This window comes from Dromiciops gliroides, chromosome 4, assembly GCF_019393635.1.
Source record: "Dromiciops gliroides isolate mDroGli1 chromosome 4, mDroGli1.pri, whole genome shotgun sequence".
Classification (NCBI taxonomy): domain Eukaryota; kingdom Metazoa; phylum Chordata; class Mammalia; order Microbiotheria; family Microbiotheriidae; genus Dromiciops; species Dromiciops gliroides.
The window spans coordinates 129,100,436-129,119,689 of NC_057864.1; the positions used below are offsets into that span (position 1 = coordinate 129,100,436).

The following is a 19,254-nucleotide window of genomic DNA, read 5'->3' on the forward strand; positions in this document are numbered from 1 at the left end:
CCCAAAAGTGCTTTTTCAAGTATAGTCGCCTGTTTGTCATTTTTCTTTTTATGTGTACAGCCAGTGGCTCTGCTGCTACTTATGCAAAAAATACAGGGGGACTGCACACAGCCAGATCACCCCCACCCAACATTCCCAAATAATCAAGGAGGACCTGGGATCTTTAGCTCTGCCAGTTATAAACAAGTATGCTAACAGAGGACAGAGCAATATAGAGGAACTAACTCTCTGGTGATCTCTTCCCTTAGCATGGGCAGAAAATGATTTCAATACACCCAAGCACAGGTCACAATAGCCATTTCATAAATATGCTCTTGGGAAAATGGAAACTTGGCACCATCTTTTAAGAATAACTGATATATGCTTTGATGGTGGGTAAAGAAGTCCTCTTTTAAAGCATGCGAGTGTTCATGCATGCATGCATGCATGTGTAAATGCATGTTACTACCTGGGTCACTTTGAGCAAGTCAATTTAATTTCTCTGGGCCAGTTTCCTTATATTCTTTTCCTATAAAATGAGGGGGCTGGACTAGATCTGAAGTACCTTCCAGCTCTAAATGTTATTCTCCCACAAATCTGTGATACTACTTAAGCTGACATTTCTCGAACAGACTGTCAAGTGGCTAAATAAGGGATCAGTTTTATATTTCTACTGTAATTATTAGATATGAATTAACAGTGTTTTGATTACAAATCAGACTACCTGAAAAGCTCACAAGAAAAGGCAGAATTTTGTGTTGTTAAACTGGGTAGTAATTATAAATTACAGTGTGGTCTGTAAGGATAGCTGATGTTTCTTTCCTCTCTCTCTCCAATCAGAAAGACTACTGCTCTAACATTCCAGGTAAGGAATAAGGGAGACAATAGTCCATTAAACTTTGAAAAAAATCTACCAAAAATGAAGTCAAAGAATTCTAGATTCATAAATGTGAAGTAAAGAAGCAGATTCTAACGCCCAAAGATTGAAAACATATTCCACAGAGTGACTGTTTCCACCTGTTCTGCTTCAGATAGATGAGCTCTCTCCAACCTCCCCAACTCCAATTCTTAAGTAGCTCATAAATTCCTCTGGAAGATAAGTAAGCACCTTCCACTCCTCTGACACCCCACTGGGTGCCTGGCTGCTAACAGTGGTGTTGCTCTGATACAGAGGTAAGGGGCTGGCACAGAAGGTATTTGTTTATTATTGCATTACAAATTATTTAGTAAGTTTTCTCGGGCTCCAAAACAAAAGAACTGCTAGTCTCATAAAATGCCAGCTACCAACTGATCCTCTACAAATGCCAAAGTAATAGTCTCAACTAGCCCCTGGACTGGCTACACAGTGTCTCAGAAACAGGCATACCAACCTAATCGCTTTATTTTGCTGAAACTCCATGTAACAAATGGAAGTAGGTTAAGATGTCCCAAGAAGCTCTTTAAACAAGGTTACTCTGTAGCCACCAGAACCAAGTGAGGACCTATTTTAAATGGGTCAATTCCTGGTATTCCAGATAACATAAATAAGGTGTGACCCCACTGCTTCTGAAACATCAACTTTCAGGATCAGCAAGTTGGCTGCCCCATTTCATGTTCTATTTCAGAACATTCTTCACATGTCTCAGGTAACAATATGTGCACACAATTGTGAGGGAGGAAAAAACTGTTTTAGAACAAGATGGTGAACAAAGGCAGTGCTTTTAATCAATAAGTTTGAAAAAAAATTAAATCTATTTGAACACACAAGCGTAATTTACACCAGAAAGAAAAAGAGTTGGTCAGAAAAGGGGTTTTTGTGTGTTACTTTTTAAAAAAACTAGGCCTTCTTAAAAACAGAAAAGGCCCTTTAATACATTTCTTTATGTCATACCTGAATAGGGAAGTACAGTACTAATACTTCAGAAAACAACCATATTTAAAAAAAAAAGTCAAGCAGTTACAAGTAAATGTATTTTAATTGATTAAATATATTATTTTAAAGTATTTTTGAAATTGTATCTGCACTGTTCTAATCAACAGCAAAAGGGAATAAAAAAGTGTAAAACCAAAGAGTTTTGACGTGAACACTTGATGAACTGTTGCCATTTAAAACAATATATGCTGCTTCCAAGAACAGTGACATTCTATGAGCAAGATAACCTCAATGTGGGCAAGGTCAAAATCTGTAGTCAAATCCTAGAAGAAATATATTAATGTCTGCTTTTTTTAATGTTTATTTTACATTTTTAAATACAGAATTCTTCTCATTAAAAAAAAAAAAGCTAGGAACTGCCTAACCCCATGGTTTTACATTCTGTATGTACAAGAGAGCAGACTGCCTTAAAAATGTTCTGGGCGTAACAGCACTGACAGCCATAAGCTGGTACTACGGTTCTGAACCAAATGAAGCACTGTGAAGCTACTTAGGAGAGAAAAACCCAGTTTGTGAATGAGGAGAGAAAAAAGTTAGGGGTGTGTGTGTGTGTGTGTGTGCGCGCGCGCATGCGCACACACACACACATACACAACCAAAGCTCAAAAAGAAACAAACTGACACACACAAACTCAAGTGTCCCCATTAGGTATTAAACTGTACAACCTGTAGCTAATTAATGGAAATCCTTCTTCAAGAAGTGATTTGTGATTTTTAAAAATCCATATATTCCAATAACATACATTAACAGTGTTAAATGCATATTAATATCTGTCTATATTACATTCCTCCAAGGCTCCCTATACTGGCCAATTACTTTCACAAATATGGGCCAGCTATATCCATATTTGTCAGAACTGAACAGAACCACAAGATGCTCCGATATCATCCATGACAGACATAACGCAGATTTAAGCTGGAAGACTTTAAATTTAGGTTATATGATGGGGCATTTTAACTTTCCATAATACTTAATTCTAAAGCAGAATTACATAGGATTTGTGCACAGATGGTACCAAGTATGAGAAAATGGAGTGGCAGTGATTTATCAGTGCAATGTGAATCCCCACACACTGAATTATACTAAAATGATTTAAAATATTTAAATGCCCCAGGGTGCCAATTTGCATTTGTAAAATACAAAGCAAGATTATTGAGTTGGGTAGAAAACTAGGTTTGACATTTGACATAAAAAGCCAATTGAGTCAGTAATTTTTTAACTTTGTTTTGCTACCGGTAGTCAACCTCAGGCAGAAGTGGGAGGCTAGTCAGCTGAGAGACAGTTGACTCACTAGTACTACCCATGTTGGTACTGTAGTTCATTCACCATCCTGGTTTAACAAATTCTAGCATCCAATTCTTCCAGAGAATCCTTCTTTGTATTACCTTGGACTAACCAAAAATAAAGGCAATCTAAGCCTTGCCATATGGGCTCTGCAGGACACAGCCAAAGGGGGACAACACATTTTAAAAACTGCTTTAGGTAACAATTCTGAGTTTCTAATTGTACAAAAACCCGAACATTTCAAAACATAGCTCTAAGTCCATTAACAGGGGCTTCAAATTAAAAAGGCAATTCAACTGTTAGCAATCACAAAGCACATGGAGCAGGCAACAGTGGACTAACCATCAGCCAAACAAGGTTCACACCCCGGGCGTCTCATTCAGTAGGGTTTGAGGATTTAATATATGTAACTCACGTAATTTCAGCTTAAGCACCATCCATCAGTGACTCTCTTGGTTAACCCCTAAGTGCTGGATGAGTCTGGAGTTCCCTTTTCAACACCAAAGAATTCTTGTAATAATGATAGGGAGTCTTGGGGATAATCTTGACTCTCAAGAGTTCACAGACTGTCAGACCAAAACCAAATGGGGTAAACACTGACTCTAATGCTCTGTAATGTTAGAAGAGATTCCCAAATAAAAGGCCATCTTCTGCCCAACCCAAGCCTCAAATGATATTGTAACACCACCTTTATCTAGTATAATAAACCTCTGTAGTAGACTATTTTTGATCTCCATAAAGAATACGAGTTGTCGAATTTAAGGAGATAGACTCCTTTCCCTGGGTACTGATGGCTGCCAGCATATACTTCCTCATGACAGTCTCGTCGGTACACAGGTACAATTTCATCTAGCTGAGGCTTGTTGGACTTCCTTTTAGCTTTTTCTTCACTGTTTTCTGTTGGGTGAAAAAAAAAAAAAAGAATGAAGAGAGACAAATCACCACCGGTTTAAGAAAATCATATCCACTTCAAACAATTCAACTAAAATGGATTCTCAGAATGGTTATGATTTCTCTCAATCCATATCAGAACTGTAGAACTTGGCAGCACATTAGTACAGCTTCTGTGTTTTTATGCCTCTTCCCTCCCTCTTTACCCTAATCTCCTTAAATAAAGGAAAATAAAAGCACCTAAGTTAGTGACTCTGGAGAAAATAACTTTAGTTGTCTGGGCCCTGATTTCCTTACTGATAAAAAAGGGAGCCTTGGGGCTGGCAGATCTCCTGAGCTTGGGATTCTGAGATGCAGGGGGTTACCTCCAATCAGATGTTTGAGAGTCATGAACCTGGCAGCCAAGTGGCAAAGTGATGATGTTGGACTTGAGGTCAAGAAGTCCTAAATTCAAATCTTGGCATAGATACTTAACTAGCTTGTGACCTGAATGAATCACTTGACCTCCATGTGCATCAGTTTCCTCAACTGTAAAATGGGGATAAAATGGGATTGTCGAGAATATAAAATGATATTTGTAAAGACCTGTGTAAATTGCTACAATGGGGGTAAGTGACTTGCCCAGGGTCACAACAGCTAATAAGTTGTCAAGTGTCTGAGGCCAGGTTTTGAACTCAGGTCCTCATGGCTCCAGGGCTGGTGCTCTATCCACTGTGCCACCTAGCTGCCACCCTAAGCATGAAAATCTCAATAACATTCAGGATCTAACTAAGTTCATAGATGATTTCCTAGCTACTATTAATAGGATGGGGGAAGGAAATCATCAGGTCGCTAAGGAGACCAGTGTAGGACCATGGAACAGGTATTGGGCCTTGCACTTGCAGCCTGGTATGACATAGGGGAAACCAGTCTTTTTTTCTCATTTTTGAAGCTAACCCAGGAGGGCTAGACTTGCTGATCCCTAGGGTTCCCTCCAGCATCTATGAACTTAGTTTATATTAGCTAGAAAAATAAAGGAACCTGAACTTAGAGGGCAATTGTTTTTCTATGATATCAATTTAGAGCAGGTTATTAAAAGCATAAGGGCCAACTGGCACACGTGGTAAAACCTGAACTCCCTCCCCCAAAGAATATCAAAATTTCTTTACTGAAAAAACCAAAACTAAAATGGGGCTCATGTTCAGATAAGAAACTTTCTATGTTCATGTAGGTAAGAGGCCCATCAACTGGAGATCTGGGTTTAGGCTAAAGACTGCTACATCACCACAATAGGTAAGAAAAAACACCTTTTAATTTCAATAAAAAACTCTCGAGAACAAGAGACAAAAGGGGAAAGTACAAAGTAATACAGGATAATGGTCCCCTGGGCTTAAATGTATTTTCTTTAGAAGAAATATCTCCCTACCACACTTCTCCCACCTTTCAAGCCTGCCCTGAATAGCACTTGTATTAATGCAAATTTTTAAAGTTGTCTTTTGGTACACCACGGTGACAGACTTGACTCTTCTCAGCAATACAATGGTTCAAGGTAGTTCCAAAGGACTCATGATGAAAAATGCTCTCCAAATCCAGAAAAAAGGAACTGTGGGAATCTAGCTGCAGATTGAACCATACTATTTCTACTTTTTTTGTTTTTCTTTTTTGAGGTTTTTCCTTTTTTGCTCTGATTCTTCTTTTACAGCATGACTGATGCAGAAATCTTGTTTAATGTTGATGTACATATATAACCTATATCCGATTTACTTGCTGTCTTGAGAGGGGGAGGAGGAAAAAAATCAGAACTAGAAATCTTATAAAAACAAATGTTGAAAACTATCTCTACATGTAACTAGAAAAATAATTTATGATATTAAAAAAAAAGTACACCATGGAGGAAAGGATTTGGCCATTTCTTTGTCCTTTCAGCAGTCTCTCTCTCTCTATTGTTTTTTTTTGGCGAGGCAATTGGGGTTAAGTGACTTGCCCAGGGTCATACAGCTAGTAAGTGTAAGTGTCTGAGGCCAGATTTTGAACTCAGGTCCTCCCTGAATCCAGGGCCAGTGCCTATCACTGAGCCACCTAGCTGCCCTCAGCCAGATTTTAAAGAGCAAAAGAATTACTTTAAAAGTTAAAAAAAATCTACCACCATGATAAAGGACAATTTAATCAACAATTATCTTAAAACTGTTATTTAAAGGCAGTTTTTATTTGCTGAGGCCTTTATGAGCATGCATATGACAAATGATAAGCAGTGAAAGAGAGCCAGAATGTGGTAATGCAAACTAGGAATGGACTTAAGAGTCAGTGGGACCCAGGTTCAAATCCTGACTATTACGTATACTATATGACCCCAAGCCAGGCATTTCAGTCATCTGTAGAAAATAGAAGACTGGCCTGGATAATCTCTAAGGTCCCCCATAATTGCAAATCCTAGATTCTGTGGAGGAATAACTAAATACAACAACTTATTCCCCTTATAAGGCTGTATAATTAAGTAAAAGAGGAATAAAACTTTATTTGCCTTGAATTTTGTCTCAAGAAGTGGTCTTAATCTTTGATGTTCTTTTTAAAAAAATACAAATATTTTATTATTTTCAGTTACATTTAGAGATAGTTTTCAATATTTGTTTTTATAATATTTCTAGTTTCAAATTTTTTCTCCCTCCCCCCTCCCCAAGACAGCAAGTAATCGGATACAGGTTATATATGTACAATCTCATTAAATATATTTCTGCATTAGTCATGTTATGAGAGAAGAATCAGAGCAAAAGGGAAAAACCTCAAAAAGAAAAACAACAACAAAATAGTAGAATACTATGGTTTGATCTGCATCCAGATTCAACAGTTCTTTTTCTTTTTGGATTTGGAGAGCATTTTCCATCATGAGTCCTTTGGAACTATCTTGGACCATTGTGTTGCTGAGAAGAATCAAGTCTAAATCTTGGATGTTCTATAGAAATGTTAACCAACTCATCAGATGTTAAAGGGAAGCAAAGATGGCAACACTAAAACTCTAAACTGTAGGTGCCATTCAAATGAGCAAACACTAACCACACTCCTACATGGTGTCCACAAATGTGTGGAATCGAGCATTTCTGTGAAAAGCAATTCACATGCAGCATATCAATTAAAGAATCTGCTGCCCTTGTGGTTCCTCGGGCCAGCTCTATCTGCAGACTCCAGAAGTCTTGGTCTTCAGATACTCTCTTCCCCTTATCCACTCTCCTTCAGCAGTACTGCTCACTCCCAAGGTTTCCCTTTCCTCTACAGATGGCTCCTGCATATTTCATCTCCAGAAGATAATTCAAGACTGAAAAAATCATATCTCTTAACTTAAAATACCCAAAGGAGTCTCCATCGGGATATTCCAGTGGCACCTGCAGCTTTTAAAACTAAGCTCATCTTCCACTACTTGCCCCTGTCTAACCCTCCTTCATGCTGGCTCCATATTAACCTTCTAAGTACACATATCAGATTATGTCACTCCCACATACAGCTCCCTTATGCCTAACTCCTGACCCTAAGCATTCCAGGTCCTCCCCTCCTCCATGTACACTCTGCTCCCACCCAAATTGGGGTAGTCATTCTTTGCTCACATTATAGTCTGCATTACTTCCTTACCCTCAATGTTTTCTGCTCATGCTGCTCCTTATACCTGGAATCCCGTCCCCACCAAAATTGCCCACAATCTCTGCCAGTCAAATCCATCTCAAATGCCAGGTCTCTTTCTGTCATTTTTGCCAAAGATTTTTAGTTACATCTCTTTTTTGGTTTTTTTTTTTGGGGGGGGGGTGGCAATGGGGGTTAAGTGACTTGCCCCAGGATCACACAGCTAGTAAGTGTCAAGTGTCTGAGGCCGGATTTGAACTCAGGTCCTCCTGAATCCAGGGCCAGTGCTTTATCCACTGTGCCACCTAGCTGCCCCCTTTGCAAAGATTTTTTATAACCTGTGTAGACTTTTATTTTTAAATATAGTTACAGAAAAGCTGCTCTACCTTCATCTTCTTCATCATCATCACTGGATTCACTGACGTGCACACTGACGTTAGTATTGGGAGACTCTGTCCATTCAAAAAATACCCCAAACCCAATGTCATAATTGTCTGTTGCAAATTCCCAGAAGAGATAAGATCCTTCCTCATGTGTAGGTACTCGGACGGTGACTACTTCTCCTCTGCCCACTGTGATCACTGAGTCTGCATCCTGCCGAATCTTCTCTTTAAAGTCTTTGATCTGAGGTCTTGTCCACATGGAAGGGGCAGCTATTACAGGAACAGATTCTAGCAACAAGAAGACTCATACAAGTTAAACAGGCCTATTATCTGAACTTAAATGACAATATGCATTAAAACCATTTATGTAATATTATTAATATTGTTTATGTAATATTATTTTAACAACCCTGGTATACCGACCTAGTGATAGGCTCGGGGCTACTCCTCTGGATTTATGAACAAAGAATACAATCCCATGAATTCTCTTTGTAAGCCCAACATATGACAGTACTTAAATTTTATGGGCACATAGGAAAAGTCCAACACTATCTCAATTCTCATCAATCCTTCCTTATCAAATCTAATTCACAATCTTATTTACAACTATTTTTTATACTTCACTTATGAAAGGCACTTCAGCATTAGTGTTTTCAGTGTAATTCTTGAAGTCTCATAAATAACTGAAGGAGCATTTTTAACATAGAAAGGAAACTAAAGCCACAGAGAGAAACTTAGTAGGCCTGGGGTCTACTAAGGACAATGTCTAAGGACATTGGGATCTGATTTTAGTTTTCATAAAGCAAGAAAATAAATCTACCTCTAAAATTTTAGAAACACCTCAAGAAGGTGAAACAAATAAAACTCATAGGAAACCTAAATTAAATTTCTTAGAGATTGAAGTAAATTAAATAACAATGGATATTAGAAAGCAAACATATACCCTGAACTGTTAGACAGACTTTCCATATTTAATTACAGAGATTTTACCCCAAATTTCCCTTTTGAAGATACTGATAGCTCCTGTTGGTATGCAGAAGGGTATGCCAGTGTGTGCCTCTAAGTTTCCTTCTGATGCTACTTTCTATGAAATGTTCCAGAGAAAAGCCACAAAGTATGGTTTAGTTCTCTAAATGACAGTGGCACTACATGGCACTATCAATGCTGCTATCCCCATCATTGAAGAGAGGTATATGCCTAGTATGAGATATCTATCACACAATGTAGTATTTTTACCTTTGTATCTATTGGATAAATAACAGGATCAAGAGCACATATAAGAGATTAATCCTCACTAATTTTATTTCAAAGCTCTAGAGATAGTTCTACTAAATGCAGTATGTTTAGTCTATAAGGGCAAATAAATGTTGCTCAATCAATAACTGTTAAGGCTCTCATGAGTAATATTCAAATATGCTCAACTCACCCTTCTGGATTTCTCATTTTCAGAGTCTCTAAATAGAAAGACCAATGTACACAAATTCCTAATAATACCTTTTGGTCCGTTCTCTACGACTTCTTCTGAAACTTCTGGTTCCAGTTCTTTTGAAGAGCTGTCTGGATGAGGTTGGGCCTGTCCATTGACTGAGAGCATTTCACCAGGTGTGGCTGCATTTACCTTTGATGTTGCAGGCAAAGATGCTCCAGTGTTGCTGCTTCTGCTGTTTCTGTAATGCTGCCTATAATTGAAGAAAAACATAAAACATACTATGATGTGAAGAATGACTAATTTTGGGATATGATGTCGCCCTTTCACCAAAGAGAAAAATGTGGGAAAAACTGAAATAGCTATGTATTATTTTGAAATCCTCTGAACAATAAACAGTTAGGTAAGAGACTGCACCAATACACCTGACCGATAAAAGCTGCTTGAGCCCACTAGCAACTGCACACTTGGGAATGGTTTTTTCCTTTCAAAAGTCTTTTTTTTTCCAGAGGCAAATGTCTACCTACCCAAAATAATTATTTACTATGTTAAGTTTGTAAAGAGTGCAAGTTTCACTCCCCCACCCCAAGCACATAAAACATCAAATAACTACATCAAATACATGTAGGAAATTTTTTAAAAATACAAGTTGGGTTCTCTTTGTTTTTGATGAACTATATTATTCTATATTAATAGGAACCTGCCACCATTGTAACAACTGAGGGACACACACACACACACACACGCACCCCGTTTCTAGAAATACTGTATTTAGTTTTTAGAGAAGATCCCTTAATAATCCCAACTGGAAATGTTAGGAAAGCTACCATATTCAAGAAGTACTAGAAATCATAGATTCTAGAGCCTCGAAGAGGGACACAGAGGCTATCAAATCCAATCCTCTCATTTCACAAATTAAGAAAGTGAGGCACAAACATTATAGCTAGTAAGGATCGAGAGACAGGGATTTGAACCCAGGTCTCCTGACTCCAAGTCACTGCCCTATCCAATACACTACCTACAGAGCCAAGGAGGACAGACAAAGGAGTGGCAACCTTTGAATTTGGTTTCATAGGTTAAAGAATCTCAGAAATCTATTCTAACCTCATTTTATCTTTTTTAAATTTAAATATCACAAAGATTTGATTCTCTCCCTTCCCCTCACCCTCCCTCCTCATTGAGGAAGTAAGAAAAATAAAACTCCTGTTACAAACAATGCCATAGTTAAGCAAAACAAAAATTTTCTCACTGGCCAAGTCCAAAAAAGGTCTCAATCTGTACCTTTGAGTCCATCACATCCTCTATCCGGAGATATGGGGTCCTCTAGAATCATGGATGGCCACTGTGATCAGAATTCCTTTATCGTCCCTTTATCCTTTCTTACGCACAATAGCATTCCACCAAATTTATATGCCACAACTTCTTCAGCTAATCCCCAATTGATGGGCGCTCCTCTCAATTTCCGACTCTGCCACAAAAAAAGAGCTATTTACAAATATTTTTGTAATAATCTAAACCTCTCAATTTATACTATAAGTAAATTGAAGCCCAGTTAAGTGACTCTCTTTCAAATGACTTACCAGGAGTTTACCAGTGTTTTCTATTATATTACATGGCATTCTCCTGCAGGATTTGGGGGGTTTTCCCAATATTCAGCAAGGTTTTCTACTCATTAACTGAGAAACTGTTTACAAAAAGGTATACCAACATGAGCTACTTTACAAGCCACAATATGATTTTTTAAAAGTCTTTTGCAGCATAAGATGATGGAAGGGATAGTTGACTTAAAATTAAAGAGGAACCAGGAATGAAATGACCGTTTCTGACAGTTCTTAGCAAATTATAGAATACTGGAATTTGGAAAGGCTTTTAGAGGCCAGTTTAGTCTAACCTATACCTGAACAATTCCAAATTTCCTGAACAATAACATGGAAATAATAATCAGTCATTCCTACTTCACACAAATGTCGAGAGGATCAAATGAAATAATGTATGTAAAGCCACACACACACATACACACACACACACACTCTTTATCTTCATGCCAATTTTTTAAAAAAGAGAGAGCTAGAAAGGATGGAAATAAATGAAAGAAAACTGCCCAAGAATTGTTTTCTCATATAAATATTAAAGTGTGTGTGTAAACATATATAGTCACTTCAGCTATAACACGTTTGAAAATGTAACTTTGTTCCAGTTCAACTGATACATTAATACACAAATTTAGCATAATCTAAATTTTGAGTCTGCTTTTACAAGATTTCCTCTATAATAAAAAAATGAGAATGCAGAAAAACTGCACCACTTCATAATTACTCATAAACCACAACCCTTCCAAGACCATTTCCACAAGGAAATTTCAGATCATTTCTGAGTTCAAGTTTCCTATTTGTGTACATTTGGCACAATAGGAACTGTGGATGAAGGAGGGTTGGTCCATACCCTTTTCCCTTCTGCCAAGCTTCATTCAGCCCCAGGGTACATAGGGTTCTGCCTAAGTAGCTTGAATAGCCTAGGTCCAAAGTTGTAGATGCAGTTACTATTTATTGTAGTAGTACTGATGCATCTCTTAACCACTTAACATGTCTATAAAACTACACTACTATTTTTAAATTAGGTTTCTTTTTTATAATTGCCAATAACAAAATATTTGTGTTATGCCCCTAACTCCATTTCTCTCACAAACCCTGTGGTTTTCATTGCATGATTTTGTACAGTTGGGTGATTTAGGGGACCATATATATCGATCATGTCATAGTAAGACTGATTGTATACATATTTCTCCAAAAATGTAACTTGGAATTGGAATGAATTTTCATTTCACACCTACTACTTTTCAAGAGAAATCAGTGGTGCCTTTTTACTGATATCAAAGATGTGATTCCTCAACAAAACTGGGTTTCTGATACAGCATGATTTTCCAAGGACTCAAAGAACATGCCAGCTTGCTTCATACTGTCCTCTATACTCTTGGTGACAAGACATATATTGGAAGTAGAGAATTCACGAATTCTGTGTTCCAAAGGATAAGCTATATATTTATACTATTTGGGAAACCTATTTATATGGAGTGGCTTGTATTATTTTAATAATAAATAGGAGGAATACAGTTTCTCTTGCTTCACTCAGATTATCTGCTCATAATTGCTCTATCACATCTAAATAAATAAAACTTAGCCTGCAGACGAAAAGACTATAAGGCAAAACCTCTCAGGGTTGGTAGGAGCTGTCAAGAAACTGATCTCCAGAGGCAGCTAGGTGGTGCAGTGAATAGAGCACTGGCCCTGGATTCAGGAGGACCTGAGTTCAAATCCAGCCTCAGACACTTGATACTTACTAGCTCTGTGACCCTGGGCAAGTCACTTAACCCCAATTGCCTCACCAAAAAAAAAAAAAAAAAAGAATCTGATCTCCACATGCATTCTTTTCAAGAACCCAGAACTACCGGGGCAGCTAGATGGCGCAGTGGATAGAGCACCGGCCTTGGAGTCAGGAGTACCTGAGTTCAAATCCGGCCTCAGACACTTGACACTTACTAGCTGTGTGACCATGGGCAAGTCACTTAACCCCAATTGCCTCACTAAAACAAACAAACAAACAAAAAGAACTCAGAACTACCTCTTCATCACAATGAGGCCTCGGGGCTTGGACTTTATCTCATCCCTTTAATCATTCTAAATATGAGGAAAGGGGGGTTCTGTTACCACCATTTTGTTAGACTGAGAAACTGAGGCAGAGAATGACTGAAATTTAAACATCTGCTTTAAACTCCTAGAGATTCTGGCAGAAGCAGTACTATAATTCAGACCTGGCTTCTAGTCTGGGCTCCTTCCACAAGGGTAGAAGTAAGAGTTAGCTGATGTCTGGCCCATGCTCTTATGCTACACTATACTGGGAAGCTCAATGGTGCAGGGAGTACTGCCTCTTGATCTAACTACAGCTACCAGGCCAATCAAGCCCCCAGTACAGCATCATCACTCTTATAGCCACAAGGGGGAAAGGCAATTTCGGCTTCTGCCCAAGGTCAGCTCTGTGACTTTGAAGGAGATGTAGGATCAAAGGGTCTACAGTTGCAGGTCCCTTGGAATATAGATTCCAACCTTCTTCACTCAAATGAGGAAGGCCCCTGGATGTATCACTGATAGAGCACTGAACGGGGGCCTAACTTCAGATCCTCCCTTAGATGCCAAAAAGCTAGGTGACTTCCAGGTAAGTCATGTACCCTCTCAACTAAGCTCCTCATCTATAAATATGGAATTATAGTAACACCCACCTCATTGGGGATGTTGTAGCAATCAAATGAAATAATGTTTTGCTTGGTGTTTTGGGGGAGGCAATTGTGTTAAGTGACTTGCCCAGGGTCACACAGTCAGTAAGTGTTAACTATCTGAGGCCGGATTTGAACTCAGATCCCCTGACTCCAGGGCTGGTGCTCTATCCACGCACCATACTAGCTGCCTGAAATAATGTTTACCAAGCTTTGCAAACTTTAGTATACTATGTAAGTGTTAGCTAGTTAGTATTCCACGATTTGTCTAAAAATTATACAGGAACAAATAGCAGAGCCAGGTTCTCTCACACCTGCTTTATGACATTTTTTCCATTGCATCAAGCAGGCTGCCTTGACTAGTGGGCAGATCTTGGTTTGTCCAGCTTCTGGGGGTTCTCTAGTCTAAGGGGTTGCTGAGATCCTCATGAGATCCAGGTCTCATCCACACTGTGTAGTTGCTGGCCTATGTTGATCCCAAGTTATACTTCCATAGCAATATCCATTGTCATTTTTTCCAGGTTGTAAAAGATGATAAAGCAGCTTCTAGAGGAACTCTTTTGTCAATCTAACACTCATTTTTGAAAACTAACAAAACATGCTGCCTCAAGTATATTTTGTTTTGTAACTGTCCATGAAATCACATTTACAACCTAACCAAAAAGGACCCTTTTACCTCACGGCAAAACTAAAGTTCTCTTTGACCTTAGATCACAGCTTTAAGTTCACTAGTACTGCTCTAGAGACGGCCTGGGAGCTCCAGAAAGTTCCAAGTGAGGAAGTACCTCTACAATGACAGATCAGCACCTTCTCTGCAAGTCAAGAGTCTTGAAAGCTGCCTGGGATACCAAGAGGGTCAGGGTCACAAATCCAGCATAAATCAGAGTAAGACTTGAAGTCAAAACTTCCCAGCTATAAGACTAGCTCTCTCTTCTATCCTCCATGCCATTAAAATTATAATGAACATTTCTATGGTGCTTTCAGTCTTACATACACTTTACAGAGATTATCTATCTCATTCGTTCTCCTCAACAGTCCTATGAAAGATGTACTACACTACAGGGATTGCCTCCCTTTTACAAACGAGGAAACAAAGACTCAAAGAGGCGCTCACAGAACTACTGAGAATCAGAGGGTGGAGGGGAACTCGGGTATCTCCTGCTTCCAAGTGAAGAGCTCATCTTACTACAGCATATTGTCTCTCAGCTAAGATGTGCTAAAACAAATCTCTATTCCAACCAAGCTGAGCATCTTCCCTAACACTACATTCTGAGTCTATCATACCTGTTGCTGCGAAAGCTGGACTTGATACAACTGCTGCATGTACTGCTGATAATGCTGCTCTTGCAGCTGGACGAATGAGAATCTGCTGCTGCTCTTAGTTCCCTGGATACTGCTGGGCCGCGGTACTGCTGGAACTGCACAGCAGCTGGGAGTTAGTGAGCTGCCATTATCTGTGCCCTAAAATGTTAAAAATAGACCAGGCTGACTACAAAGGACTGTTTACTATGAAAGGCAAGTCATGGTTATAGTTTTAAGTTTACAAACCCTCTGAAATTGACTAGACCAGTTATGCTCATTAACATGTGCCTCTAGCCCGGAAGAAATAAGGCCCTGAAGCTACAGTTGTAATCAACACTGTTTCTTCTTTCGATTTTTAGCTGACTTTTCTAAGAACTATGTCTTGGTGGGGTTTCTTTTTTAACAGGACCTGCAATTTCATCAGTTTAAGGAGCTCTTGGTAAAGAACTCCCTCTATCGATACAGAATGCACCCTACTCTGAAACTTGTAGTCTTCAATCAATAGACTTTTGAGAGTTGCCTGGGGAACCAAGAGGTGAAATGACATGTCCCAGATCACATCGCCAGTCTGTGCCAGAGGCAGGGCTTGACCTTAAGCCTGCCTACCTCCAAGGCCAACTCTCTATCCACTTCACCATATGCTGCCTTTTGTGGGTGCTTTTAAATAAGAACAGAAAGCAGCATGAGAGGATGGGATCCATTATCAGGTAACGGTGGCTAGAATGATTAAGTACGAGTAAAACCAATGAGATTTGGTGGTTCCATAGGATTATTAGGCTTACCTTAAAAAGACCTCCCTGCACTTCATTGCATGTAAAACTTTCTATAAAAAATGTAAACTTCTCTCTCATTTTGTTCACAGGCACACAGACTTAGAGTTGGAAGAAACCTCACAGGTCATCTAATCCAACTCCTTTCTTTTACACATGAGGAAACTGAAAGTCAGAAAGCTTCAGTGACTTGCCCAGGTCACAAGAATAGTAAGTTAACAGTGAGGATTCAAACCAAGGACCTCTGGTTTCCAAGCCCTGGTTCTTTCCACTCTGATGCTATTTAGAACCTTGCAGAAAGTTCTCTGGCATGTTTTCATAAACTGAGAGCGACCTGGTCGATTCACCAGAAATCCAAAAGCCAGCCAGGCACACCAGGGCAGGCACGGATGTTATGGCAGAGTGTCAGTGCTCCCCACTTCACTGACATAAGGACATAAATGAGTGACGTCTACATACGGGATCTTCCCCAGGCCCTCTGATCTCAAAACACTCAACGGTTTTCTTATAATACCAATGAAAACATCCGTTCATACCTATTTCCTCCCCATTACATTTTCAGCACTTGAAGACAGGGACTCAGTGGCAGGAGAGTAAAGAACACTAGAGGGAAACCCAAGGAGTAGAGCTCTGTCACTTCCTACTTGTGTGACCTTGGGCAAGGCACATGACCTCTGTCAGCCTCAGTTACTTCATCTGCAAAATAGCCTCTTTGAGCTCCAGCTTTATGATCCTGGGACTGTATCTTACTTGTCTTTGTATTTCTCTCAGCAATTACCCAAGTTTACCGCACATAACAGGCATTTACTCAATGCTGAATGAATGAAGTGTCCAGATGGGCAGAGGTAGGATAGGAAAAATCCCGTAGCTCTCTGAGGAACCCCACATGCCTGGAGACAGAATGCTGAGACAGCGGTCACTTCAGCCCTTCAAGGCCAAGCCTTTAGGCAGGAGGCTCTTTTTTAATCAATAAGTTGATCAGTGGTACAAAATGCTATCAGGCTGCAACTAATAGCATTGCCTCCTATGCACATGATGAAGAGCAAGGCTCTGATGACTGAGTGGTAAGCCATTCTCAAGTGCAATCTAGGGAGGAGCTGGCTTACTTCTGTTGTTCTAGCCGCAGCTTCTCCTCATCTATTCTCCTCCTTTCCTCTGCTTGCCCTTTTCAACCTTTCAGATTCTTCTTGAATACGTTTTTCTTCCTCCCTTTGCAAACGTTCTCTTTCTTCCTTTTCCCGACGCCGTTGCTCCTCTCTTCCTTCCTACAAAGTTAAAGAAACAAATAGATAGAATAAGTATAATGCATGTTTTTTTTGTAAAATAAAAAGAGATTTATTAGGAGAGAAGAAAAGATGACTGGGAGACAGAATCACTATGGAAAACTGTCTGGCTCAGTAAGAGGAAGACCTGATCTTTTTGTATGTTTACAAAACAAAGAATGGGAAGGAGATCTGGAAGGGAAATGCAAAATTTCTGGGTAGGGCCCAACAACTGGGAGGATATTTTTGAATAATGGGGCATCAGTAAGACATGCAGCAACCATCCATATCTTGCATACTTTGGTACTACTTATCAGCATACCAGGGTACTAGGGTCATGCTTGGCCACACTTTTAGAATGAGTATAATAAAATGACTCCCATCTTTTTTAAAGAGAGACAACTGAGATTTCAGGTTCTAGAATTTTGAAGGTGTGTTTTGTACAGCTAGTTGTAGTATTAGGCAGTATGTGTCTGATGAATTTAAACCTGAGAACAGAAAAGCTAATATGCCAAGACATTTGTCCTCAGGTATTACCATGATCAAGATGTCACTGATGTGATACAATCACCATCATTATCATCACAGCATTTAGTTAGTGCTTCAAGGTTTGCAAAGCACCTCACATGTCATCTCAATTGAGCCTCACAACAGCCCTATGCAAGAGGTGCTAGATTTAACAAAGAAAAAGTCTGCATTTTACCAAATGAGGTTTGTACAATGAGTCATTTAACATCAAGATACTGGGATGTATATTCAAAAACCTGTTACAGTAGCACTTCATTTGCCCCAAACCATCAAGCAATGAATGAGATATCCTATATAAGTTAATTTTTCCAGAAAAATGAAACTTATCTCTACAAGTGTTAAAACTTTTTCTATTTTTAACTATCTGGGATCAGACTCTAAAATGTATCACAACTTCCTCTGACATTTCAATATATACTATGCTAAAGATAATTTAACCTGATCATAGTGACTGATAATTGATGTGGGTTTCATAAATCTGCTCATTAACTAGCTGTGTGCCCAGGCAATTACCCAATCTCTCTGAAGACTCAGTTTTCTTATTTATAAAGGATGATAATAATTAGCACTAACTCCAGGAATGCTGCCAAGATCAAATGTAAAGATGTATTATAAAGTCTTACTGCCAACCTTAAAGTGCTATAAAAATGAGTTCTTTGTTAGTATTATTATAAATCTCAATCTCTGAAGGGCAGAGCGGTACTGGATTTGGAGTCAAGGACCTGGATTCAAATCCTGACCTGCAATTTTCCACCTGTGTGATTGTAGGGCAAACAAGTTCCCTGGACTTCTGGACCTCTAAGGTCCCTTGAACGTCTAAACCTGTAATCTTATGATCTTTGTCTTGTAAAGGGTATAGAGTCATTTGCCCCTATCCTAAATGATCTCAGACTTTCACTTGGAATTGTTGTGCTGCCATGTGTCTTGTCTTCACGCTGGCTTTCAGTGTGCTTGCCTCTGAGAGTCCTGTCCCTTTCCAACTGGCTATAAAACCAGGCAATTATACAAAATAAGAGTACTGCACTATGAGTAAATGGTGCTCTACTATCACACATCTGGACCGCAGAGGCCCTCAGAGACCACAGTGTCTATTCCCTCATCATATAGATGGCCAAACAAAAGTCCAGGGCGTTAACTGATTTGGTCCAATGTCCAAGAGGCCAGCGTGCCTTCCACACTGTACCATGCTGCCTCCTTCTATGAGTAGAATACGTGAACGTCTTAAAGACATCACCTTGGGCCATTCGCCTCTTCGGCCCGAGATGTTAGGGTTTACCTATGTTTTAGGTAACTCAAATTAAGGAATGGATGTTATTATCTTTTTTATATGTGTGTCTGGACTTGAGTGCACATTGTGTACACACACACACACACACACACACACACACACACACACACACACACACACACGGAATTTTAGCAAAAAAGATTATTAAATTGAAAAAAGTCAAATAGTTTTCTACCATGATTTCTAACTATGTCCCTTTCTTACCACCATCTCCTAGTCTTCAATCTTGCCCTCCACTCATTCATAAACTATTCTCTCTTCTCAACCTTGGCTTCCAGTCCCCCCTTCTTCTCTGTTCCCCCCAGTCTAGTTCCACTATTCTTCCCTTCACATGCAACCTTATGGTGAAGTCATTCAACCTTACACTATCAAT

At 39.3% G+C, this 19,254-nt stretch overlaps 1 protein-coding gene across 1 annotated transcript in view; it reads right to left on the reverse strand.

Annotated features, from left to right (window-relative positions):
- Nucleotides 1-1,661: 1,661 nt before the first annotated feature.
- ACBD3 (acyl-CoA binding domain containing 3) overlaps nt 1,662-19,254 on the reverse strand; it is a 44,056-nt gene continuing 26,463 nt past the window's right edge. The window contains 10 exon segments of the mRNA XM_044000849.1: nt 1,662-3,884; nt 3,886-4,073; nt 8,042-8,326; nt 9,533-9,687; nt 9,689-9,717; nt 15,016-15,084; nt 15,086-15,136; nt 15,138-15,192; nt 16,910-16,965; nt 16,967-17,070. Of these exon segments, the coding sequence (XP_043856784.1) occupies nt 3,867-3,884; nt 3,886-4,073; nt 8,042-8,326; nt 9,533-9,687; nt 9,689-9,717; nt 15,016-15,084; nt 15,086-15,136; nt 15,138-15,192; nt 16,910-16,965; nt 16,967-17,070 (1,010 nt within the window). The 3' untranslated portion in view covers nt 1,662-3,866.